Below are 26881 nucleotides of genomic sequence, written 5' to 3' on the forward strand. Positions count from 1 at the left end.
GTTATATTAGCAGTAAAGTATTTGTATAAAATGGATTAATGTTTGAAGAAAATCCCACGTGAACCATTCGAAAAGCATTCAGTTATTTCTAAACACTTTGAAACACAGCTCTCCTCTGCTTTCTTTTGAACTATTGTTTTGTTCCTATATGAATTGATCAATTGACTACAACTTCTATGGTTAAGCAACTAAGATCTCTTTGGTCCTGTTCAGAAGACACCTTAAACCACGGCTTTAAGCACCGCGGTTTAAGGTGTCTTCTGAACAGGGCAACAGCTTGAACATTTTATTTCAAACATTCACATAATTTTTTCTGCTGTTACTTTGCAAAAAACATCTTATGCAACTTTGGATTCTATCGTTTGGTCTTTCTTTGCTTGATGAAGGCTAATGTTTACCGCTTCAAAACTTTACGTCCCCCATTGCCAGAAGAACTGTATCTAATTTCATCAATTTTACTCTGGAGCAAAGAAAAGGAAAAAGATCCATTAAAATTGTAACAATGACTAATTTTATTTATCCAGTAAAATATTCACATAACATTTATCAGAGAAATGGAATGATACATCTTTAATTCGGACCAATTTTAATTAATTTGCACATAAATACTTTAAAATCTAAAAATTGTATGATCAGCGAGTGTACAGCTTGAGTAGAAATTTGATTCTTACAAAGCAAGTATTGCTTTACTATTGTCATTATTCCAGTCAATAATATGACTTAATAACCTGTCACAGTAAACAAAAATGCTTTTTTGCACATTTTAAAGCCATCTTCATAGGGGTCGGCCTTTTTGCTGATCAATCCAAGAAGAAGATATTGTTGAACTGTGTTGCACAAAGTTTCTTTACTTCTTCTGAGGGGGAACCAAAAAGAGGGGAAAAGGGTGTTTTTAAACTTAGAAGTATTCAACGCTCTGATGAAAGGACGGGTTTCCTAGCAAGTATCTTGTCATATAATCTGAAAATTATCTCTATAGCCCCAAACTATTTGTGGGATGGAGGGGGAGGTGGTGTCTTATTACTTAAGTTTATTTTTGCAAAGTAGTCAATCTTTTCACCTGGAAAAATGGAAGAACTTTCCCCAGAAAGAGGTCTGGTGAGCGTATCAACAAACCATCAATAAAATGTCTTGTGGAAACTTAATCACTAGCACATTTATTCTGGCATAAGCTTCCATGCATACTATCTACCCTGGACAATGTCCACAAATGCATCTGCTAGAATAAATGTATTCGTCTTTAAGCTGCCACAAGATTCTTTGTTGTTATTGCTGCAGCAGGCCAAGACGGGGCCCCCTCTGGGAACCGATTCAAAGAAAGGCATGCAGAATCCTTGGACCCTGATAAAAAAGGGCAAAAGTAAACCCCCAACATCTGAACTTAGTTTTAAAGCCTAATTCAGATACTCAGAAAGGCTCAGCTTAAATTTAAAAAAAGTTTTAATATTACTATTGACAGAACAACATCTAGTAAAAGCTTTCAAAACAACCTTTTACTTGCTATATCCTCCTGTAATTTATTTATTTATTACATTTATATACCGCCCCACAGCCGAAGCTCTCTGGGCGGTTCACAAAAGCTAAAAACAGTAAGCATTAAAAAAAATATACAAAATTTTAAAAAACCCATCAAAGACATTAAAAACAACGGTATAAAAACAGCATCATCCAAAAACAGAACTTGAACATCCATTATTTTTCGGCCAAGCTCCCAACGCTACACCCAACCAAAGCTGCACCCTCATCAAACCTCTTTTTATGTCCCTGCTCCTGAGCTGGAGAACAAGCAAAGAGCACTGGAACGGTCCTGCATGCTGAAGTCCTTTAACACCCCTCCTTCAAAGCACACAAAGTAATGAAGCGTAAGTACCAGTAACTAAAAGGAATGTGAATTCTTGTCCTCTCTACTCCTACCTCAATCTCTTTCCCCTTCCTTTGTTTCTCCTGGGATAACTTTTACACCATAAGGCAGCCTTCCTCAACCTGGGGCGCTCCAGATGTGTTGGACTACAACTCCCAGAATGCCCCAGCCAGCTCTGGCTGGGGCATTCTGGGAGATGCAGTCCAACACATCTGGAGCGCCCCAGGTTGAGGAAGGCTGCCATAAGGAGTCCTCTTGTACCTCGTAAAGCGCCATCCTACTGATGGCTCTGCATGGCTGGCTAGGGAATGCTGGGAGCTGTAGGATATTTTGCCTATCTGAACTAGGGCGACCATATGAAAAGGAGGACAGGGCTCCCGTCTCGTTAACAGTTGAATAGAAAAGGGAATTTCAGTAGGTGTCATTTGTAGGCACGCAGCACCTGGTGAAATTCCATCTTCAACACAACAGTTCAAGGTGTAGGAACCCTGCCCTCTTTTGTAACTGCTCAAGAGGGCAGGGCTCCTGCAGCTTTAACTGTTGTGATGAAGAGGGAATTTCACCAGGTGCTGCATGCCTACAAAGGACACCGGTTGAAATATCCTTTTCTATACAGCTGTTAAAGAGACAGGAGCCCTTTCCTCCTTTTCATAGGGTCACCCTAATCTGAACATATATAGGACTGCACCCTAAGAGTATTCATAACCATATTAACAATAATTAAAATAGTAGTCCTTTAAGAACACATATTTTGAAAAGCTCCTTACCATTCACTTCAATCAGGTTTGCATTCTTCTGATTCAAAATTACATACAGTTCCCGCTGATCAGATTTCTTGCCGACAATCCAGTAGTCACTCATTGCCTTCACTATTATTTCTTCATCGTCGTCAACCCTGAAAGAAAGAAGCTTGGACATGAAAATCTTAGGACGCACAACCAAGGAGTAAAGGGACAAACCAGGCCAAAGCAGTAACAAACGTAACAGGTTTTACCGTATTTCTTCGATTGTAAGACGCCATCAATTGTAAGACGCACACTAATTTCAGTACTACCAACAGGAAAAAAAACCCTAAGACATGCCTGAGATTCTAAGACGCACCCCATTTTTAGAGATGTTTATATGGGGGAAAAAGTGCGTCTTAGAATTGAAGAAATACGGTAGTTCAAACACCTTCCAGCAGGTCAAACGTTGGTGTATTGTTTTAGATTTTCCCCAAGTCTTCTGGATTAAACAGTTCCAGTAACTGTGGTTGTGTTGTATCAATGACCCAGAAATCTCGTGGAATGTACTGGGAGTTTGATCTAGCAGCTGGAAGCGGAACACACAAACACTTTAAAAGGAATGCTCCAGTTCAGAGTTCCAGTCATGTCCTCCTGCCGGGCTACTAAAGCGTTCAGGCGTTCAGGAAGGTCCATTCACTCCCTCCTCCCCACCCCAATTTTCTATTTTTCTTTTCAGACACTCATTTCCTGGAGGCCACTGAGCATGCTGAGACTCCATTGGGCTCTTTTTGGGGTGGGTGTGTACCCCTTTTGGTTTTTTTAAATCCAATGTTTTCTTCACCAAAGTATGCCAATACCACCTCCTCTTATTCCTCAGTTGCCCAGTTTTGATTCCAATTTTACAAGCACTCAGCTACCCAAGTTTACAATTAGAGGGAAATGTTTATATGGCACTGTCTATGTTCATAGTGCCTTACAGGAGGAGGGACGAAAGATAGGGAGAAAAGAATGGGGGCAAATGCTATTATATGTACTTGGACTTGGTTGCAGTTGGAATTGAAGATTGAGAAGATAAGCAACAGAGAAAATGCAGGTTTTGATGAGGGATTTGAAGGAAAGGACAGAAGTGGCACCATGTACATTTTAAGGGAGACGACCCCATGCACACGGATAGAGCCGTTGAACCTGCCCATAAGTTATCATCATCATCAGAGGCTCTGTTAAACGTCTCACCACTTTCAAAAGCTAGACTGGTGGGTACTCAAGACAGGGCCTTTTTGGTTGCAGCACCCCAAATATGGAACTCCCTCCCAAAGGAACCAAAGGTGTTTCAAATTCTGCACTACCAAATTTACAAATGCAAGCTGAATAATGTTGAAATTAAGACAGGTGGAAGTCACCTAGTGAAGTCACTGTTGATATCGCCAAGAATCTTCATCAAGTCAGGGTGAACTGATGTAAGTGAGATGCTGGCCGTTCTCCTCATGTGAATTGTACTTTTCTCTGCCAGGTTCATGTGATTGAAGTAGATGAATTTAAACTGAGGCTCCTTCTCTGACCTAGTGAATAGACAAGAGGAAAGAAAAGAAGTCACATAAACCATAGCGGCAGACTTTACTGCAAACAGAACAAATATACACCGGCTGCTGATAAGGTGGGCATTGTTTTCAGACTGGCTTTTTAACATACTGAGCCCCCCAGCCCAAATGTAACCTTTAATTTTTAAGCCAGGGTCAAAACATAGTTCAGCCAAACATTAAAAAAAACCATTAGTCTCTGACAAGTTAAGGAGTGGATTCTTTGATATGTTGGAAATAGGTAACTGGGAATAGCTAAGAAACGTTGAGCTAGAAAGGAGAAGAGTCAAAGCCTGCTGTTGCCGTGCAACATCACAGAACACGACACCCTCCATTTTGTATTACGATTTCTAACGTGGCTGTCAGTGCTGATCAGACTAGGGCCAGGATCTCTTCTCAAACATCCCAGGGTGCAGGACATGGAATAATGGGCTCAAGTGACAGGAAGCCAGATTCCAGCTGGACATCAGGAAAAACTTCCTGACTGTTAGAGCAGTACAACAATGGAACCAATGACCTAGGGAGGTTGTGGGCTCTCCCACACAAGAGGCCTTCAAGAGGCAGCTGGACAACCATCTGTCAGGGATGCTTTAAGGTGGATTCTTGCATTGAGCAGGGGGTTGGACTGGATGGCCTTATAGGACCCTTCCAATTCTACTATGCTATGATTCTATGCTCCTTTTAACTGGAGATTGAACCTGGAACCTTTGCATGAAAAGGATGTGATCTGGCACTAAGTTACCGTCATTCCACAGCCAACAGATGCTGCTGACGGTTGCAGCTACCAAACACGACAGGTTAAACAGTTATGAGCCAAACCACCACATGAGTTAAAAAGCACATCTGTCAAATTTACAATTGGAAAAACAGAGCTGGAATCTGGATAGGAAACGCCGGATCAGGAGCTGGTCAGTTTGATAGTTGAACGTTTGACAGAACTGATCTCTGCCAGAAAGACTTCGTTTATTGTTGCCCTCTCCACTTCTGGAAATTGTGATGCACTTTGACATTTACAACTTGGTGTTTCCTTTGCGATAAATGTCACACGACACTTCGAGCCTAGGGCTAGCTAACTTGCTCCCTATTATATCAGCTCAGCTACATTAGCACCAAGAGAACCTGTATCATGTTCTCAGGATACCACCGCATTAAAGTTTAAGGCCGACTTAATCAGATAAGCTCTCGTCACTTGAATCTGCTGGCACCATTAAAAAGAAGTTAATAGCTCAGTCCAATTGCAGGCATAATAGCCCAGTCCCAGAACAGCCATGTTGAAATAAAACTCACAACTGACTGCTCTGATGGATTCAACTGTATACTTTAGGTGGTGATTGCCACGACACAGGCTCTGAACACCAGACCCGGCCAAGGCTACTCCTTGCTCAAGCCAAGCACCACCGCTTGATACGCCTGAGGCAAGGGATAAAAACCACCTTCCTCCAAACTATGTGGAGAAAGGGGTTAAATGGAGAAGGATTTCTATATATAAAATAAAACACTGTGAGTTATGTGCTGAGGTGAATGATTGTCAGAGTGGGTGCTAAATGTGTAAACTTCAGATGATAAATGCCAAACAGACCCGTGGGATTTTTGTGGTAGTTGAAAACAAAATAATTAAAATTTATTTTTAAAAGTTCACAAGGTTTGTTTCAAAATAAAACATTTAAAAACCTTTTTGAAACCTTTCATCCAATCCTTTCACTCATTCACATATGCACTTTCCTTTCTCACACACAATCACTCTTGAGCTTTCTTTATTATCTGTATTGATTAATATACATAGATTGTAAGCCTATGCGGCAGGGTCTTGCTATTTACTGTGTAATCTGTACAGCACCATGTACATTGATGGTGCTATATAAATAAATAAATAAATAAATAAATAAATATAATAATAATAATAATAACAACAACAACTATGTGCACACCACACTCCAAAGACTCCACTCTCTACCCTGAACCTCCAATTTCCCAGAACTTAAGTACCCTAAACACAGAGAGCACTAAAGACTCTAAGAGGACCTAAAAAGTCCCTCACAATCCCCCCAGTCCTTCCCTTATATATGACTCCTCCCCCTCCCAAGACATTCTAACTCCGCCCACTCAGGCCAACATTCTAAAACCCACAGACTTACAAACTGCAGACATACATTTGGGAACTGACTTGTGGGGTGTAACGCCACAGTGATTATTCCCAAAGACAAATAAGATGACCACAGACCAAAAAACCCCCATGGTAACGTAAAACTGTGGTTGAATCTCAGAGTCAGTAAACTGGGCTTTTGATAGCAAGAGTGACAAGAAGCTCAGGAATTGGAACAGAGAAAAGGTTCTAACTTTTCCTTGGTTTTATTATGACGTTACTGTAACGTTTTTTATTGCAAACGGTATAATAATCCTGATTATACTCTTGTACATTGCTCTGATACCATCCTTGGTCTCTGCAGGAATGAAGGGCAGTTAAAAAAATATTCTGAATAAATAACAATAAATCAGGACGGGCCAAATGAAGGTTTTTGCAGTTTAGCTTATTGTATGGGGATGAAAGTATGGATTCCTGCATTGAGCAGGGGGTTGGACTAGATGGCCTTGTAGGCCCCTTCCAACTCTGCTATTCTATGATTCTGCTATTCTATGATTCTATGGGAAAGCTCTGACGCGGGCTGGTCCATGAAGTCACGAAGAGTCAGAAGCGACTGAATGAATAAACAACAGTGGGGGTCATTCTATGGCTTGTTAAGCTCTTTTCTCTGCCCCAAACTTGTGGCATTTTGGGTTTGAAACAATATTTACTGCGTGTTTAAGACTCCAGAAGTCATAATGGTTGGCTCAAGGCTTTGCAGTTTTTGGTGGACTAAACACCAATCGTCAACCAGAGAAAGCAAAGGATGTGGAGTTGCTATGCCCTGGCAGTTCTCCCTGTGTTCCAGGGCATGGCAATGGGATGCAACATATAGCAATGGCATGCAACTAGAAGACATATATATTCACTGATTCCTAATAAGGCCCTTGTGGCGTTACCCACATTTCAATTCCCTTAGGTATGTCTGGTGAGTATGTCTAGAGAGTGCGGAATGTTGGACTGAGTGGGTGTGGCTGCGGAATGTTGGACTGAGTGGGTGTGGCTGGTGATGCTGTGGAAAGGGGGAGGAGTCTATATAGGGGGGAGCTGAGTGGTCTGAGGGGTTCGGTTGGTGATTGGGTTTGGAGGGTAGATGGGTTTAGCTGTGTGATTTCTTGTCAGGAGTTGTGTGAGGAGTGAGTGAAAATAAGATCATAGGGACTAAGGATTGTTATTATTAGATTGGTTACTACCAGTATTATTAAGAATACACAGGATTGGAATATAACTCAAAAGAACTAAGAACTGTAAACTACAATAAACATTTTGCAACCATAAAACCATGTGTCAGTTTGGCTGTGTCTCCTGTTCTACTGCTTCATAAATAAACACCTTACATTAAACCTTCAGCCTGCTACATTCACAGAGAAGCCTTTTCCAAATCTCCTTACCTTTTCCCTCTGCTATATGGGAAAGGTTATTTTTTTTTCTTTTTACCCCTTCCTCAGGTATTTAAAGTGATGGTGTTTAGCCTGAGGGAGGTGGGTGCATGTCAAAGCCCTGTTTTCACTCTCCCACCAATTCTCCCAATCATTTGTTTTCACACCACTAGTGGCCCCCGCTGAAAGCACCACCAGACTGGCCACGAAACAAGCAAGCGTGGCTGAGGCGGTTGTTCATTCAGCTGATCTCTTAAGGTTTGTTTGTAATTTAAATAGTTACACAAAACTGTGGATTAACTTTTTACACACACGCAGTTATTCTGACAAATATTTTTTCCAGCGATCAGAAGCTATTCAAGAAAAGGTCTCGAGAGGTGGAGACCTCTGTCTCTTTGTATGAAGAAGAACAACTCACCTTGTGACTTCTTGTGCAGCCCAATTGACCGCGTACACCTGTTTCCTCACCCCATTACAAAATACCAAGGGCTAACCTGATCCTAAAGTAAGGAACTTTCTTCGTTCATAACTAGGCAGCAGGAGGAGATGAGTGACAGACCAAAAGGAATTCAGGCATCTTTCAAAGTTGTGGAACCTGCCAGGCAAAGATTTCTGCTGGGTATGTATGTTTCACTAACCTCAGGGAGCCCAGAGTGACAGGTGGCTCTCCAAGGAAGCACAGGTGTCGGCTAGGAGAAGCACAGCCCTTCCACCGCACCTTTCGTGAAACTGTCCAAGAGGCAAAACTGCCCTCCCATTCAGTTACATCCCAATATGTGCCATAAAACACCAGTGAAGGCTGCATGCTTCTCACCCAACTGCGCTGCCCGATTGTGTGTCCTTGGGTTCCCTTTGCTTCCCCAGGGGACGTACCTTGGAGACCTCAATGGACAGTACAGACCTCTGCGGCCTGGCTCCCTCCCAGGGCCTTTGATCTGCTTGCCTCCAAACCTGGGATGAGAATGAAAGCAACCAAGCAAATCTACCTTTTCTATCCTTGGGAGCAAGCTCGCTCCCTTGACACTGTAACTAAGCTTACAAGAGTCTATCCTAGCCCATCTGCAAGCCACGGTGGCTTATCTCTGCTTCACTCCAGGTTGGGGATGGGTGGGTTGAATCCCATTTATTATAGGTGGTAAGAGGTCTGCCAAGAAGGATCGGGGAAAGCACGTTGCTGTGTTTTGTGGAGCATTACCACACCCACCTGCAGTCGGTAACCGTGGCTACCTTGAGGTGACAACATCTTGCCACGTTGAGTGGATGGCGGAGGAACTACCTATTCACTCGCTGGTGGTAGGCCCAATGGCTCGATGTAGGGAATTACTCCACGCACAAGAGGCAGGAGTGGTATGAAAATGGCAGTGGACGTGCCGCTTGCCAAAGGCAACAGAGCAAGGGTGGGGAATCTCTTTCCACCTGAGGCCTGCGTACAATTTGGAAGATGCTCCCGGGGGCTGCATTAAGGGGGCGGGACCCAAAATACAATAAATAAACATTGAAGGGTCTTCCTGCCAGTTGCTAAGTCTTAGGAGAGGGCATCCCAACCTTTTAGAAGGGGGGGGGGAATTGAATAACAGCTGGGAGAGCACCAAATGATCCCTGGAGGGCCAGACTGGGATGTCAGGCGAGGCAGATTTGGCCTCCAGATCAGAGGTTCCTCACCCCTGCAATAGAGGAAGGGATAAAGGGGTCCTCGCTAAAGACATTCTCCACCTTTAATAACCCAGCATCGTACAGAACTGGCAATAAGTTGACATGAAGGTAATGCTCTTTCAAAAACAGCTATTTGCCTCCAATATTAGGGAGTGTTTCAATATCTGTCCCTGATTAAGGAGCGGGTGTTTTGTGACAGAAATAAAGATGGTACCAACCCTGACATCCTTTTGTTGATGTTGTATTGTTCACATATATCTGAAGCTAATACTGTGAGCTGAGGCCCGACAATGCTGTCAAGTTTACGGCAAAAATCCAACGTAGGCTGCATAGAGGCTGTGAAACAGTTTGAAAAAGAACAGTGAGACTTCCTCCTGCAAGTTTATCACAGCCACAAATTTTGTTTTATTTATTGCATTTATATCCCGCCTTTTTTCCTCCAAGGAACCCAAGGCGGCGTACATAATCCTCCTCCTCTCCATTTTTGTTCTCACAACAGCAACCGCCCTGTGAGGTCGCTTGGGCTGAGAGTCTGTGACTGCGCCAAAGTCCCCCTGAGTGGGGACTAGAACCTGAATCTCCCATCTCCCAGTCTCTAAATGATGAAGAGCACACTGGCTCTTCATCATTTAGAGAACATATCAAATATTTACAGGGGTAACGGAGAAGATTCAGCTGTCTGTTACATTCAAGGCACTGGGGTTCTGTACATGCGGTTCTTCATAGAACGTGGCAGAACATTTGCTAAAATTCATATCTGAGAAGACTCAACTCCCCAAAAGGTATTGCTAACTCTGAGCAGCTGGCAGATCAGGTGTGACGGTCCAAGAATATCTAGGCAGGGGTTGGCATAGTTCATGTCCTCTGCACAATTATTCAGGAACAAGTCCCATTGATTTCAATGGTCTTGAATAAACTTTAAACTATAAAATTCATAAGATCAGTTTCTCTCTCTCTATCTCCCTCCCTCCCCTTCTACACCATTATCCATGTTTATCCTTTGATACCTCATAGGCAAAGTCCTGATAATCGCTGAGGACAAAGATGTCATCCTTTTCCTCTTTATTGATACAGGAAACAGTTTAAACAAATCTTTCATTATAAGATGCTGGCAAAAACCACATTCCAGGAACATGCCATCAAAATTAATGCCCAAATAAACCGTGGAGAATGTTCGAAAGACAGGATTTGCCAGAGGCAAAAAGAGTCAAATCTCTTTAGGTTATTTCAAGGAATATTGATACTCACCATCAATCATAAAACAGACAGCTGCGCTCATAGCCTGCAAGAGACAACAGATTTATCACAAGAACAGTCTTTTCTCTGTCCCATGGATACGCTTGGCTGTAAGGAGTTAAGCTCTGTACTCCTACTTATGCAAAGAATGCTGGTGCAAGTAGACATTCCTAAACTCTTGGTCTGAGGAAGTACCCACAGGATGTGAAGGTACTTTAGACTAGGGACCGGAAAGCTGTTGCCTCCAGATGTTGTTGGAATTCAACTCCCAGATGTCGCTGGAATCCATCAGCCTCAGCCAGCATGGGCCATGGTCAGGGAGATGACAGTTGTAGTCCAGCATCAGGAGAACCACAGGTTTCCTAGCTCCGCTTCAGACCTAAAACTACTGTAGATTGGGTAGGGGTAGGTTAAGAAGAATTTCTTATCTAGGGCCCGTTCAGAAGACACCTTAATCCAAGGCTTTAACCATGGTGGTTAAGCCAGGCTGGATCTACACTACTGCTTTAAAGTGCTTCATAACAGTTTTAACAACTGCATATGCAAGTGTGTCTTGGGCCCCAACAGTTGTCAAAACTGTTATAAAGTGCTTTAAAGTCATAGTGTAGATCCTGCCCCAGAAAGCCAGGCTGTGTTCAGAAGACACCTTAAACCATGGCTTTAACCACGGTGAATAAGGCTTTTTGCTTTATTCACCATGGTTAAAGCTGTGGTTTAAAGTGTCTTCTGAACACAGCCCGGCTTCCTGGCTTAACCACTGTGGTTAAAGCCATGGTTTATGGTATCTTCTGAACGAGGCCCTAGTCTACTATTCCTTACCTCTGAGTGGCAAGGGGACTCAGATACAACTCTCCAATGCTTTCCCAGGCCCAGTACCTTAGACTCATGAATAAGAGGTGCATTCGATCAACAAGAAATCTTAACGCTGGAAAATAAATGCTCTACCACTGAACCTTGCCTCCTCCTACATTATCTGAAGTGAACTCAATCCAGAGTTTCTTGTGTATGTTTTTGGTGCTCAGAGACCTTTTTGCAATTGTGGGTTTCCTCCACTCTTTCCAACATGCAATGACAAGACCAAGAACGGACTACAAGCATTCTTTTTTGGAGCTACCTATGGGCTGTTCAGACAACATGCTAAGCCACGGTTAGGCTGCTAACCCTTCTGCAGTTAGTGAGCGTGTTTAAACTATGGCTACGTAGACACCATGGTTAGGAATGGTTCACATGAAACCCTAAGCCATAATGTTTAGCTCAAAATGCTTAACCACTGTGGGTTAGTGCGTCGTCTGAACAGGGCCGGTATTTAGCTCAAAATGCTTAAGCACCATGGCTTAGCGTGTCATCTGTACAGGGTCTATGGCTCAACCATATATGCAGAAATTATGAGTTCTCAAAGACTGGTCCCACCAATAGGATCCTCTCTGAAAAACGTGAAAGACAACACAGCTGGTGTACACTTACAGGTTTTTTGTTAACTTATGGCTTTTCTAGGTTTCTCAAAACAGCATTGCAGTGCAATATTGGAAATCAGGACTTCCAGCCCAATTCCATGCAAATTTCATGTTGTATTTCCAATTTCAGTTCAATGTACTTGAAAGCAAGCAGGAACAGGATTGCTGCCTGACAAAGGCTCACAACCTAAGGTAAGTCAAGACAATTTTTAGATACCCCCCCCCTATATTACCGGTAATGTTTGCCATCACTCTAGGTCACCCCGACCCCGCCTGCCCTCCCCCTCAAAGATCTGAGAGATGTGCAACTCTTCCACGGAAGACAGATTTCTAAATATACTATTACTAAAACAACTGGAGGGTAAAATAAATTACAGTGAATGGGAAACAATTTGGCAATTACCTTATATACAATTAAATGAAGCTCTTCATAAGCACCTTCTGTATTTACAAATATTTTGGGGAATCTGCATTTTGCTTCTGGATCATTCAGATTCAGAGGACCCGTGAGAAACCTAAAAGGAAAAGATGGGACTGGTCCATATCAAACTATTAGAGTTCACTCGAACCTTCAAAGGATCAGTCACTTTTATACAGGTGGGAACAGACGGACAGACAGACATAACCCAACGTGTCCACCTTTCCTTGCTTTTTAATTTACTGCAGATTCTGATCAATATTCATGAATCAAACTGGTAAGTCAGAAGTTGAAGGGAAATAAAGGATTACTTCTGGATAGAAGTACATGAGGCCTAGAGGCAAGAAAGACTATGAGAGATGGTAAAACAGCTACCTTCCATAGTGCTGTAGGTTTCCAGGTATTTCGGCATGTATGGGGGAATCTCTCCCTGCCAACTGAAACAAAAGGGATCGTTAAGGAAATGTCTTTCTGCTCCCTCCCATCTCATTGTCCTACAGCAGCCTTCCCCAACCTGGTGCCCTCCAGATGTGTAATCTGACACATCTGGACGGTTAGGGAAGGCTGCCCTACAGTATTTACAGAACCTGGCAATCCACCACCTTCTTTTCTTCTAACAGACAAAGAAAAGTTGAGCAGCAAAATACTTCCCTTTTAAAAACAGGACGTTTTCATTGAAAGATGAGCCATATGACTTACCTCTGGTTCTATATGCCTTGGAAACAGAGACGTGGTGAGATATTTGTATAAAATTCTCATGTCATCTTGTTCCAATCCACTCCTGGAATGTTAAAAAAAAAAGAGTAAATTGAAGCACACATTAATATGTCACAGCACTGCAATCAGAGATCTTTTCATTTGGAGATGCTAAGAATTGTACCTGGGACTTTATGGATGCAACTCACAGGCTCTGCCTCATGGGAACTGTATCATTAATGTCTCCTAGTTACACGGGTTTCTTTTAAAAACAACAACAACGAGGCTTGAACAATGTTTTGCTCAGATGTTACATTTAAGGTAAAGATAAATCATACAGATCTCTAAAGTAATCTTGTGGGTTTTAAAGATACTATTCACATGTGGTAAAGCCAATGGCTCAAAATCCAATTCAGGTTTCTTTGCAGCTACCACAGGCCTTCCCTGCGATGCCAAGATGATGATGATATTATTATTATTATTATTATTATTATTATTATTATTATTATTATTATTATTATGCTTTTATATCCTGCCTTTTTTCCTCCAAGGAACCCAAGGCAGCGTACATAATCCTCTCCATTTTACCCTCACAACAACAACCCTGTGAGGTAGGCTGGGCTGAGAGTCTGTTTCCATGGCCAAGTGAGGACTGGAACCCGGATCTCCTGACTCCCAGTCTGACTCCCAGTCCACACTGACTTTTTCAAACAGAGGGACGTCAATACAGCGCTTCCGGTGTCTGACGTCGTTCCAGGGCCAATCGGGGAATGGTGCCTGGTGGAAGGCGATCAGCGATTGGTTGCCTCTCACCCGGAAGAGGGTGGCTCCGAGGGTTGCCTTTCACCAGGAAGAGGGAGAGAAACCCTGAGCTCCCTCCTTGGCGTTTTACAAAGATTGAAAACAATGAACATTAAAAACAAATATACAAAATTTAAAACCATAAAAAGCATAAAACCAGACAATATCTATTTAAGACACGATTCTGGGGTCAGTTAAGAAAAAACTCAGCATACATTAAATGCCTGGGACAAAAGTCTTGACCTGGCACCAAAAAGATAATAATGTTGGCGCCAGGTGAGCCTTGTTAGGAAGATCATTCCATAATTGGGGGACCACCACTGAAAAGGCCCTCGCCCTTGTTGTCATGCTCCGAGCTTCCCTTGGAGTAGGCACCCGGAGGAGGACCTTAGATGTTGAGCGTAGTGTATGGGTAGGTTCATGTTGGTTGTGTGCTGCCTCCAGTATCCGAGGCAGTAAGCCTGTGTGCACCAGTTGCTGGGGAACATGGATGGGAGGGTGCTGTTGCACCATGTCCTGCTTTGTTGGTCCCTGGTCAACAGCTGGATGGCCACCGTGTGAACAGAGTGCTGGACTAGATGGACTTTCAGTCTGATCCAGCAGGGAACTTCTGATGTTCTTATGGGTAGGCATAAGATCCAGAATTTTGAGAACACAAACCTAGGAAATGTTATTTTAATCCCGCCTCAATTTTTAATTATTTTATGCGGTCATCTGTAGATTACTTCTTGTCTAAGCTCGGAGCACATTCTCTCTTGACTCCTTAATCACTTTTGAATAGGAAACCCTTGAACTGCAGCTCTGCAATGAAACTGGATGCCCAGTGCAGCTGTGCCATGTCAATAAACACCTTGAAATCAAACACAGCTGAAGGGGAGCTCTTGGGTTTAAATTACATTGAGGCTGCAAACGGCGGACACTTCTTTGTTTCGGTTTAAAACGCAACATTTTCTCTCAATGAAGTCATGATGGTCAGAGAGCGCCTTGGGTTACTTGAAAACGTGCCACCGTTCCCATTTTTTGAGGCGCTCCATTTATCGTCCCCTTCAAAATTCAAGACTCTGAAAAACTCGAGAGATTAAAGGTACTGCAAAAACTGCATTTATCCTCCTCCACTTGCAAAGCTGTCTCTTGCTACTAAACTGACTTCCTAACTTCAGAGAGGATTGCTGGCATAGGGCTGACACTGTGCATTTGAAATTGACAAATTCCATTTGTGGACTGTACACAACTACCTAAAACAACAGTTTTAATTGTGAACTGCCCAGAGAGCCTTGGCTATTGGGCAGTATAATAAATAAATAAATAAATAAATAAATAAGCTAATAATATGGAAATAATAAGCATGTTCTGGTCAAGAAAATGGATCTGTTTTAGCATACTCATAGCTCTTAAGTTTCAGAATTCACTAGTCCCAAAAGTGCAGAAGTGAACTGATCTACCAGTAAGAGGGGAAACTTCTTTAGCATCTCTTACTTACTTCTGCTGCTGATTTAGTGCCCCCATCTGACCCCAAAATCAAAGTTCTGAAGCAGACCTAGTGACTGACTCCACGCACCTTGCATGGCCGTGATAATATAGGAGGCCTTGTGAGCCTCTTCCATTAAAAAACAAACAAACATTTATATTCTGCTTTTTCTCCAAGGAGCTCAAGATGACACCCATGGTTTCCCAACCCATATTTTATCCTCACCACAATCCTGAGGTAGCTTACACGAATGACTAGCCCAGGCATGGGCAACTTGTGACCTCCAGATGTTTCGGCCATCAGCTCTGGCTAGCATAGCCAAACGTGTAGGCCAAAACATCTGGAGAGCCACAAGTTGCCAACCTCTGCACTAGCTAAAGGTCACCCAGAGAGCTTCATGGTTGAGTGGGGTGTATGCACAAGCCCAAAACATGCTCCTGGATCAAATTATTGCATTCATTCTGGTACCTACCAGATGAGTTGATCATTGTAGAGAAAGGCAGTATATTTGACTATGCTCAAACTTTCTTCCATCTTATTGATGAACGACTGAATTTTCAAATAAGTCATTTTATCCAGTGGAAAGAAGCTGATTCCACAAAAAACATCCAGCAGGTCACATGACTGTAAATGAAGTGTTTGCAAGTACTGAAGAATAAAGGTAAGAAAAGTATATTAAGGACTGCCCTTGGGTCAACATAGTGGCTCCAGCAGATATAATAAGAAACCACAGTTTATTATTACAAAAATAATCTGGGACAAGCCTTTGGCTTGCCTACCCCGTTCTAAACTGTAATCTCCCATTTTGTCTTAACTCAGAAAACTGTACAAACTATAGTTAGTAAATAAGCCAGGATATAAGCTACAGTTTGTTGTTATATCCGAACACTGTAGCCTCCCAATTAATGCACAGACCATTCTGAATTGCACTTTCATCACAAACACTAAAACAGATCTATTTTACACATCTGAGTGGTGAGATCTCACTGACTTGCATGATGAACATTGGAAATGTGGATGTCTTTGTGCTCTTAGAAACGCCACAGCCACCATTTTCTAATGCACTAGTGACCATGGTCCCAGGTGAAATGCCGGGATGTTATGTTTCTCTATAGTGGGATTGCTGATTAGCAACAGATATTGTTCTTCTTCAAAGACATGTCTTTAAAAAAGATGCAGGAAGATGCAGGTCTGACACAGCACTCGAATGTAACAACTGTATTTTTAGTGATCATATGAATAACATCAAAGCGGTTCTTTATGTTATGTGCCACAATAGTCATATTCACATTTTTTTAAACTGCTGAAGACAAAACGTGTTTTAGCATCACCTGTGAAAGCAACAGACTTACTGCTCACCCCCAATGCTAAACAGATGCAGGGGATTCTGGAATAACTGCAAAAAGGCCACTTCAAAATCATGTTGATGGACTGTTAGATCTTTTAAAAAAAGAATTCTGAACATTTTCACAGTAAGGCATGTCTACTTTCAAAGCCTTCGGCCCATCATCATCATATATTTGTTACCCGCCTCTCCCTCTGGATCGAGGCGGGGTACAACACAAATAAAAACACCATAAAGTACATAAAACTAACTCAAACATTAAAAACCAGTGCATCATTAAAAGCAGCACACCATTAAAAAAATTCAACTGGGTAGGCCTGCCGGAAGAGATCAGTCTTTATGGCTTTCTTAAATTCTGGAAGACTGTTAAGTTGACAAATCTCTCCCAGAAAAGCCATTCCACAAACTGGAATGAAGAAAATCATTCCTGTTGCGGCAGAAGAAAAGGTCCTCTGGGTAATAGTTGTCAGCCTTGTTTTTGTTGGCTGGAGTAAATTCTTCCCAGAGGACCTGAGTGTGCGGGGCGGATTGTACGGGAGAAGGCGATCCCGCAGGTAGCCTGGACCCAAACCATGTAGGGCTTTAAAGGTGATAACCAACACTTTATACTTCGCCCGGAAACTAACTGGCAACCAGTGAAGAGATTTTAAGACTGGTGTGATGTGGTCACCCCTAGGTGTACCGGTGACCAACCTGGCTGCCGTACTTTGAACTAGTTGAAGTTCAAGTGTAGATTCAGGATAGATAAAAGAAAGTGCTTACAGCGCATAAACTATGGGATGTGTGACCACAAACTGTAATAGTGGCCACCAACATGGATGGCTTTAAAAGGGGGGTTGACGAATTCACAAAGGATAAGCCCGTCAATGGCTACTAGATATGATGGCTAGATATTGTCTCCAGTATTGGAGGCAGTATGGTTCGGTATACCAGTTGCTGGAGACCCCAGGCAGGAGGTTGCTGTTGCATTCATGTCCTTCTTATGGGCTCCCTGTTGGGGCATCTGGTTAGCCATTGTGTGAACAGAATGCCGGACTAGATAGGCCTTTGGTTTGACCCAGCATCAATCATATTCTTATCAACCAACTGAGAAACCAAGGAGTTGCCCCAGAACAGTCTGAAAAATCACTGTTCTAGTTCATGTCACTCTCTCAACATAGTCTCCAAGCACGGAGCAAGCTGCCTAAACCCTAACACACACTTGTTGCTTAGACAATTTAAAAAAACTTACCCGATGGAAGAATTTCTCTAGCCTGTCTTTCAGAACGCGTGCGCCTCCATCTTCCATGGCTTTTCGGAACGTACCATTAAAAAGCTAATGATTATTTTGAATAAGAAGAAAAAGTGTGGGCAATTGAGTCATTAGAGGCACACCGGTTCATCAAGATGCAATTGCTAGTCCTGTAATTCCAGTTTTAGATCCTTTAGGAATAATGAGGCTGCAAAATGCTCAGCGATTTGTTTAAAGAAGGGTTATAAATGAAGTGAAACACCGTATTAGTAGCCTAGCCTATGATCTCCCCACCCCCAAATACTCCCAACCAGCATGTAATGCAAATAGAAACAACTGTGCATATGGGTAAGAATTTACACGTGTCTAAATGATAGGCTAGTTTTTCAGGGAAGCACAAATTGTAGTTTGCAGCTTTGAATGGAATGGCAAACTATGGTTTGTCACAAAGCAGGAAGGAAGAAAATCCTAACACAGGAATTCAGTGGTCCTTAAAGGCCTATTCAGGTAGTGCTACTATGGTCCAAACTATGTTCCAATGGTCTACAGGATGGAGAGGACTTCTGGCTTCTTTTATCCCCCCCATGACATATGGCAAGCCATTGCTGAAATGGAGAAGACTTTCAAAAGCGGTTTTGATATAGCATCAGGGGTTGGGATGGGGGAATGCATCTTCACTCCAAAGTGTGAGGGGGAAACGCCATTGGGTGCACCCAAGTGTTTGGGCAGGCAGGCAGGAAGAAAATCACAACTTTTGAGGGGAAGATGAAACAAAGGAGTTCAATGGTCCTTAAAGATACATTAGAAATATCTCTTTGGACCCCAGCCACTGTCTCAATGCCATCTCAAGGAGTCAGCAATTAAGAGTAATAAAATATTCACTGGCTACGTAAAATTTAAAGTTGTATCCAGCCAATGGACAGCTAATGACAACAAATCCTTTTCAAAACGGAGAGCATGAATGTGATGTTCACAGAAAATGTCAATGTTGCCACCACTTTAAGGCCATGAGTCCCCTTCCCCTTGCTGGACTGGCACTGCCATTTGATTTCTCCCCTCCTGGTACTGTTCCCTGCAGTTTCTGAAACACCTGAATTTACTTCCCTCCCCTCCTCTCCCCTCCCCACCATCTCTTTTTCTTCCTGTCATACTGTGTATCTCTTAGATTGTAAGACATGATTTAACCTGTGCACTGACAGAAACACAGTATATAAATATAGTAAATAAATATTCAACACTGGAAAAAAATTTTTTTACTGCCTAAATTTTGGAAAAAGAAGGGCGTTCTATGAAGCAAAAAAGTGAGAACAGGTTTAGTTAGGAAGCTTTGAAAACTGACAACATCCACGTTAAAAACGTACCTTGTACATGTTATAACACTGCTGTAACACGGAACTATAAACTTTGTCCTGTAAAAGACCCAGAAAACAAGGAGTTACTACAAGAGTAATAGAAATAAAAATAGTCTGACTGGCCCATATAGAATCATAGAATAGTAGAGTTGGAAGGGGTCTAAAAGGCCATCGAGTCCAACCTCCTGCTCAATGCAGGAATCCACCTCAAAGCATCCCTGACAGATGGTTGTCCAGCTGCCTCTTGAAGGCCTCTAGTGTGGGACAGCCCACGACCTCCCTAGGTAACTGTTTCGATTGTCATACTGCTCTAACAGTCAGGAAGTGTTTCCTGATGTCCAGCCGGAATTCGACTTCCTGTAACTTGAGCCCATTATTCCATGTCCTGCACTCTGGGAGGATCGAGAAGAGATCCTGGCTCTCCTCTGTGGGACAACTTTTTAAGTATTTGTAGAGTGCAATCATGTCTCCCCTCAATCTTCTCTTCTCCAGGCTAAACATGCCCAGCTCTTTCAGTCTCTCTTCACAGGGCTTTGTTTCCAGAACCCTGATCATCCTGGTTGCCCTCCTCTGAACACGTCTGCGTCCTTCTTGAAGTGTGGTGCCCAGAACTGGACACAATACTCTAGATGAGGCCTAACCAGGGCTGAATAGAGAGGAACCAGTACCTCACACGATTTGGAAGCTATACTTCTATTAATGCAGCCCAAAATAGCATTTGCACTGTTGGCTCATATTCAGCTTGTGATCTATAACAATTCCAAGATTGGAATTGTGGCCATGTACAGCGTTCCCCAACATGGAGGTTCCATCACCTCCTCCTGGCATGCCTGTTGGAGGCTTGGGAAAGCCATCACACATAATCTCATATTTTCAGTAAATCAGCAGCCCTGGTTTTGGTGTTTCAAAGGGTGAGATTCATCCAGTTTCTCTCTAAAATCACATGCAAAGTTCCCGTCTGGTGTCAATGAAAAGTTATTTTGAAGGAGAACTTAAGCAGGTGGCAGAAAGCTACCATCATTGTATCACTGCTTCCTGCTGTCTAGAAACAAACAAACAAACATCAAAAAATAAATCAAAGTTTTGTGAAAAAAGGTAACAAATAAGGAGTTGAATTCAGACCATGTAAGGCTGCAATCCCCTACTCATTTACCTAGAAGCAAACCCCACTGAATCAAGTGGGACCAAGCTCTGAGTAGACATGCAAAGGACTGGGCTGTTAGTTACTTTGATCAGGTTTAACTTGTCCCACTGATTTCAGTGTGATGTAGTCTGAACCCAACCCTTTGCCACCATCATCTAGATGGCTTTTCTTTGCAGAGACATGCAAGAAAAATAGCTCTGCTGCACTGAAGACTTCAGTGCCAAGGATACATTTGGGAGCTGGAGAAATGCCACACATGAGCAAAGATCTAAGGACTCTCACGATCACTGAGAATTCACTTTGGGTTAGAGAATTCCTGCACTGAGCAGGGGGGTCGGAGTTGATGGCCTTATATGCCCCTTCCAACACTACTATTCTATGATTCTATGAATTCATTTTTGGGTTAGCCGGGTGCACTGTGTCGTAATTCCAGCATCAGGTAAAGCTCAGCTAAGCCATCATCTGGGCAGGTGGGGTGGACAGGATGCAGAGGGCACAAACACTTTATCTTAGGGCTCATCTGCACCAACAGGATATCCCACTATGAAAGTGGTATGAAAGTGTTATATATATATAAAAGGCAGGAGTCACACTACTGCTTTATAGTGATATTGAAGTATACTGTAGGATGTACACTACTGCTTTATAGTGGTAATGACAACTGGTGGGGCCCATGACACATCTACACCAAGCAGGATATAACCCTATGAAAGTGGTATGAAAGCGGTATATGGTATGTGTCAACGCCCCGCAACAGTTGTCAGTGCACTTCAATACCTCTATAAAGCAGTAGTGTGGCTCCTGCCTTTTATATACCACTTTCATAGAGGAATATTTGCTTGGTGTAGATGAGCCCTCAGTTGATCCAAATGGGGCACATTGAAAGCAGGTGGGGCAGGAGAGGCACAAGGCACAGAATGGAGCTATTGCAAATGAGGTCGCATTAGATTTACCAAACCAGAAAACAATGCTTGCAATATTCTTAAATAGTGAGAAACAACAGTAAGTTATTACCAGTAACTCTTCTTCTTGATACTCTGCAACTGGTTTGCCATCTTTGTGTTTTTCTATGATGGGATTTCTTACAACCTTGAAAGGGGAACAAAAACAGGCATTGTTTATTCATTTAGAGCTAATGCCGTCATCTTCAGGGATCAATCATACAATGAAGGAGAATCAAATACAAAACAGAAAATGAAACCTCCAACAGTGCAATTCTATGCATGTTTTCTTGGAAGTCTCACTGCATTCAATAGCTTACTCCGAAGAAAGTGTGCATAAGTTGGCAGCTTAACTACACAATTCTATGTCTTCTCAGAAGTCAATCCCATTGAGTTCAATGGGGCTTACTGCTAGGTAAGTGGGTATAGAATTGCAACCTCAGTCATCTAACAGCTTATTATTTTAAAGCCAAACTATCTGTTAATAGGAAAAGGACTTCATTTCAGTCACTCTAAGGCTATACCCAAAGAATAAAAATCAATGGTTAATTGAGGCTGCCATTCCTTTATAAAAATAGAAACTTACTTTAGATTATCTATTCACTCGATGGCTTATAGGGCCATCGAGTCCAACCCCCAGCTCAATGCAGGAATCTACCTTAAAGCATCCCTGACAGAGGGCTGTCCAGCTGCCTCTTGTGTGGGAGAGCCCATGAACTCCCTAGGTGGTTGGTTCCATTGTCGTACTGCTCTAACAGTCAGGAAGTTTTTCCTGATGTCCAGCCGGAATGTGGCTTCCTGTAACTTGAGCCCGTTAGTCCGTGTCCTGCATGTTGGATAACAACTCCCAGCATGGGCAGGCATCAGGTTGAGGAAGGATGGCCTAGAACGGGATTATCTCAAGGATCATCTTCTCCCATACAATTTATTTATTTATTACATTTTTATACCGCCCAATAGCCGAAGCTCTCTGGGCGGTTCACAAAAATTCGGTTCACAAATCTACCCAAACCTTAAATTTGGCCCTGCTCTTTGTCCTGTCTCTATTAGAGGTATGACGGGCAGGCACAAAGCACTGTGCCATTCTGATGGCAGTGCCAAACTCTGGTATGTGTGATTTCTCTAGGGAGTTCTACTGGGCTCATTCTTTTCCTACTTTTAAGCGGTCTTTGAAAATCTGTTTGTTTAAACAAGATTTTAATTTTTACTACTTTACTCTTTTAGCTGCATTTAGACTAATGCTGCTGTTAACTCTTTCAATGATTTTGTTTATTGTGGTATTTTATTCCTTCAAATTATAATTGGCTTTGTTCTTTATCTGATCTATAGGCACTTTGGGGTATAAATATTTAGAGAAAAGCAGAACGTAAAAGAATAATAATAACAGCACTAATAATGTTGTTTCAAAATTTCCCCTCCTACAATTCCATCCACGAAACATTATGTTCGGTGCATATACCGTATTTCTTCGATTCTAAGATGCACTTTTTTCCCCATATAAACATCTCAAAAAAAGGGGTGCGTCTTAGAATCGCGGGTGTGTTTATTATTTCTTAGAATCAAAGCTTTTTTTCTGTTGGTGGTACTGAAATTAGTGTGCATCTTACAATCAATGGCATCTTAGAATCGAAGAAATATGGTAGTTTCATATCATCCATTTGGAGGGAAGCCAGAGTACTGCAATTGTCAAAATCTAGACATGGGAAATCTAGATTCCGCTTCACCACAGAGCTCATAGAGATAGCTAGGTCGTAAGCTAGAAGCAGCCCTTCCATCAGGCTGCAGATCAGAGGGAGGGAAGGAAGCAGGGCTATCCCATTAGCTCTGCTAAGACACCATGTGTCTTTGGCTCTCCTTCAATTGTCACTGAGCAGCAGCTATTCCGTCAGGCTACTTGATCCATTTCTGTCCCAGCTGATCATTAAAAGAACTGTGTTTTTTCCTCACCCCTTTTTCATTTTGTGTCATGTCTTTTAGATTACAATCTTGAGGGCAGGGACTGTGTTTCCCACCCTCTTCCCCATTGATTTACAAACTGCTCTGGGGGCATTTTTGTTTGAAGAAAGGGGCAAAATGCTTTTTATAAATAATAATTAATAAGTTCCTCTCCCCTCATTAGAATATTCAAAGCAGCTTTAAGAAGTCCTAACAGAATTTGTCAGAGAAGATTATCATGCATTTATATACCATAACCATCCAGAAATTTTCTTCAGGTTCATTGAAGAACTGTCTATTCTTCTGAGTATGGAGGGATTTTGCAGGTTTTGTAGGACTAAAGGTCCTAAGGGAGAAATATTATATGAATGAGGATTTCAGACATGGGAATTTTCACTTTATTATGAATTAGGACAGCAATTTTAATGGGTTATTAAGTTAGATTAATATATATATTTAAAAGCATAAAATTGACTAAAAAGGTGCCTGAATTAATTCTGCAATTCTAGAAACTGCAGGTTGCTGGCACCTTCTCTCTCACACAGCAGAAATGTCCTTTCTTAGATCGTGCCTGCTGCAACACAAATATGCATCATCTAAAAACAACGGAAGCATGCTTCTCAATTCAGAACTATTAGTTTTACCAATAGGCAGATTTAATTAGAAGCCAGCTTTAAAGCTGGTTTATGAATCCTGGCTTGATTGGGCACATGTAATCATAATCAAAGGTTCCGAATTAACACAATGCCACCTCTTCTTGGGTTACCCGCTCACACAAAGGGAGAGGCAAAGCAGGAGCAAACGAGTTAGGCGCACCAGCGCGCTCCTCATTCCCATTATGGTTTATTAAGTCATGATTCCTGGGTTAATGTGACATTTGACAACCAACATAGTGTAACGGTTAGATTGTTGGACTAGGACAGGGGAAATCCAGAGTGAAATCCCCACTCCGCTATGAAGCTCACTGGGCAACTTTGGCCAAGTCCTCTCTCAGTCTAACCTACCTCATAAGGTTGTTGTGAGGATAAAATGGGGCAGAGGTAACCATGTATGTTGCCTTAAGCTCACTGGAAGAAAGCTAAACTATAAATACAATAAATAATCAATCAATTAAAACTTCTATGATCAAATGGCTACAACTTTTTAAAATCTATTAACGGCCCCACAATGGACAAGATTATGACGCTGAATTGTCTAGCCTGAGCACTGTTTGAACTTTTTTGTGAAGCGCCTCAGTAAGTTATGCTACCAACAAATAAATAATAAATGGGATGTGCAAACATGCAGAACTTAGTACCTTGTGAACTGTACTATGGCTTCACATAATCCAACACTTCTAATTTTTTCATTCTTTTCTACTTCATTTGGGTAATAAAAGAGAATCTTTTTTTCTTCCTGAAGATAGAAAAGTAAACAACCATTAATAAAAAATATACAAAAAATATTATGCTCTAAATGTTAAGTCCTGACGCCACCTTGCAATTTCATTATGCCTTAATCCACTTTACATATCGAAAAACAGGGCCTTTGCAACAGATATTATGCTGAATTCTAAAAGATTCTCTCTCCGCCTGAGCCGGTGTACATCTATGAGAGAGATGTTTAAGGAATGGACTAGTGGCCAACCAGAGTGCTGGATTAGATGGACCCTTGGTATGATCCAGCATGGCCCTTCTTATGTTCTTATGAGTTGTGGGACCTTTTTTTCCCTGTCTAAACGTGCATAGGATTGATTGTGCCAGGCTTTTTTTAGTGTGCAGTTGGACACAAAATGTGCAGTTGAGGGGGCGGGGAAAGTGCAGTTGGAAATCTGATAATGCGCAGTTGAAAAAAGTGGTGAAAAAATAAGACACGTGTTATGTGTTTATTAAGAACTCAACAATAGACAAAGTCAGGGATGGCATGTATCATAAGTTATAGAAGGATGCAGATGAAAGAGCCCTTGATGGTGTGACAGTGTTGCCTGAATAGATGTGGGGGCAGAGTTGGCATTTGGGTCTATTGCATGGTCTGATCCCTCTGTCTGTGTACTATTGCTGGTTAGCATCTGTTTCAGGTTGGGAGGTTGTCTGTAGGCCAGGACTGGTCTGCCTCCCAAGGCTTGTGAGAGCGAAGTATCTGTCTGATGATGGGTTGGAGTTCACTGATCATCCGTTGCACCAGTTTCAATTGGGGGCTGTCGGTGACAGCCAGTGGTGTCCTTGCACCACCATCCTTCCTGGGTATCCGTATGGCCCTGTCAATCTGTCTTTAAGTTTAAGGGGCTACTAGTGCTGGTGATAATCTGTCCAGTCGTGAAAGAGAAATAATGTGTTTGGCAGGGGCGGGGGTGTCTGACAGGGGATTTGTACAGCTGGGAAATTTGCTTTAAAAAAAACCCTCTGGATTGTGCCCTAAGATGCTTTATGACCTGCCTCTCTTTCTCTCCTTTTCTCTCTATACATATGTATGTGTGTGTGTTACTGTTGATTTCTAGTTGTTTTTTCCTGTTTAAAAATGCAATATTGTATATAATATAAAATCACTTTGTATATAAACAGGCAACACACACACACACGCACACATATCCAAACAACTAACAACCAACAATACACACACAGAAAGAGAGAGAGAGAGAGAGCAAAAGGCAGGACAGAAGGCATCTTAGGGCGCAATCCTATGCATGTTTAGACAGGGGGAGAAAGCCTTATAACTCTTATTATTATTATTATTATTATTATTATTATTATTAATTTATTTATATAGCACCATCAATGTACATGGTGCTGTACAGAGTAAAACAGTAAATAGCAAGACCCTGCCGCATAGGCTTACATTCTAATAAAACCATAATGAAACAATAAGGAGGGGAAGAGAAAGCAAACAGGCACAGGGTAGGGTAAACAGGCACAGGGTAGGGTAAACAGGCACAGGGTAGGGTAAACAGGCACAGGGTAGGGTAAAACTAACAGTATAAACGTTATACTTCTCTTGTATAAACGTGCACAGGACTGCGCCCTAAATAAACTAAAAACACACACAACTCCCTCCCATCACACACACACACACACACACACACACGGTCTTTTCCATGCATGTAATAGAAGCGGCCTCCTGTCAGTCGCCCACCTGCCCCAGAACTCTGCTTAAGCCCATGAAATACAAGGCGTCAAGGCCGACCTGCCTTCCCCTCAGAGGCCGACACGCCCCCTCCTCAAGTCTCCCCCTCAGCCGAGGCCCCCCGACCCAAATCCCGGCCTCCCTTTACCTCCCCTTCCTTGGGCCCCAGCCGCGGGTTGTAGACGAAGAAGCTGAGCAGGGCCGGCGCCAGCAGCTTCTCTTGCCCGGCTCCCCCGGCCGTGGCCGCCGCCGCCGCCATCCTGGGCCTGAAGGGAGAGCACTTGGGGCCGGCTGCCTCGGTCGCTAGGCACCATCGGGAGCGGCAGGGGAGGTGGGCGCAGCTCCGGGCCCGTCGCCGACGGCACTGACCGACCCGCGAGTCAGTCAGTCAGCCGGCCGGCTCCCTCGCGGCCTAGCTACGGCCCCGTCCTCCGTCTCGCCCAC

The 26881-nt window shown here is 42.6% G+C and overlaps 1 protein-coding gene across 1 annotated transcript; it reads right to left on the minus strand.

Moving 5' to 3' along the window:
• Positions 1 to 488: 488 nt before the first annotated feature.
• On the minus strand, positions 489 to 26881 carry CCZ1 (CCZ1 homolog, vacuolar protein trafficking and biogenesis associated). The gene is made up of 15 exons (XM_063143061.1): positions 26586 to 26881; positions 24636 to 24733; positions 23591 to 23684; positions 21477 to 21551; positions 19328 to 19375; positions 17967 to 18050; positions 15863 to 16038; positions 13125 to 13206; positions 12801 to 12862; positions 12411 to 12522; positions 10566 to 10599; positions 9536 to 9653; positions 3987 to 4145; positions 2629 to 2756; positions 489 to 856 (listed from the first exon to the last, which is right to left on the minus strand). The coding sequence occupies exons 1-15, from the start codon at positions 26694 to 26696 to the stop codon at positions 801 to 803; spliced, it is 1437 nt and encodes a 478-aa protein (XP_062999131.1). The 5' UTR covers positions 26697 to 26881; the 3' UTR covers positions 489 to 800.

The sequence above is a fragment of the Elgaria multicarinata genome, chromosome 17 (assembly GCF_023053635.1).
Source record: "Elgaria multicarinata webbii isolate HBS135686 ecotype San Diego chromosome 17, rElgMul1.1.pri, whole genome shotgun sequence".
In the NCBI taxonomy this organism is placed as follows: Eukaryota; Metazoa; Chordata; class Lepidosauria; order Squamata; family Anguidae; genus Elgaria; species Elgaria multicarinata.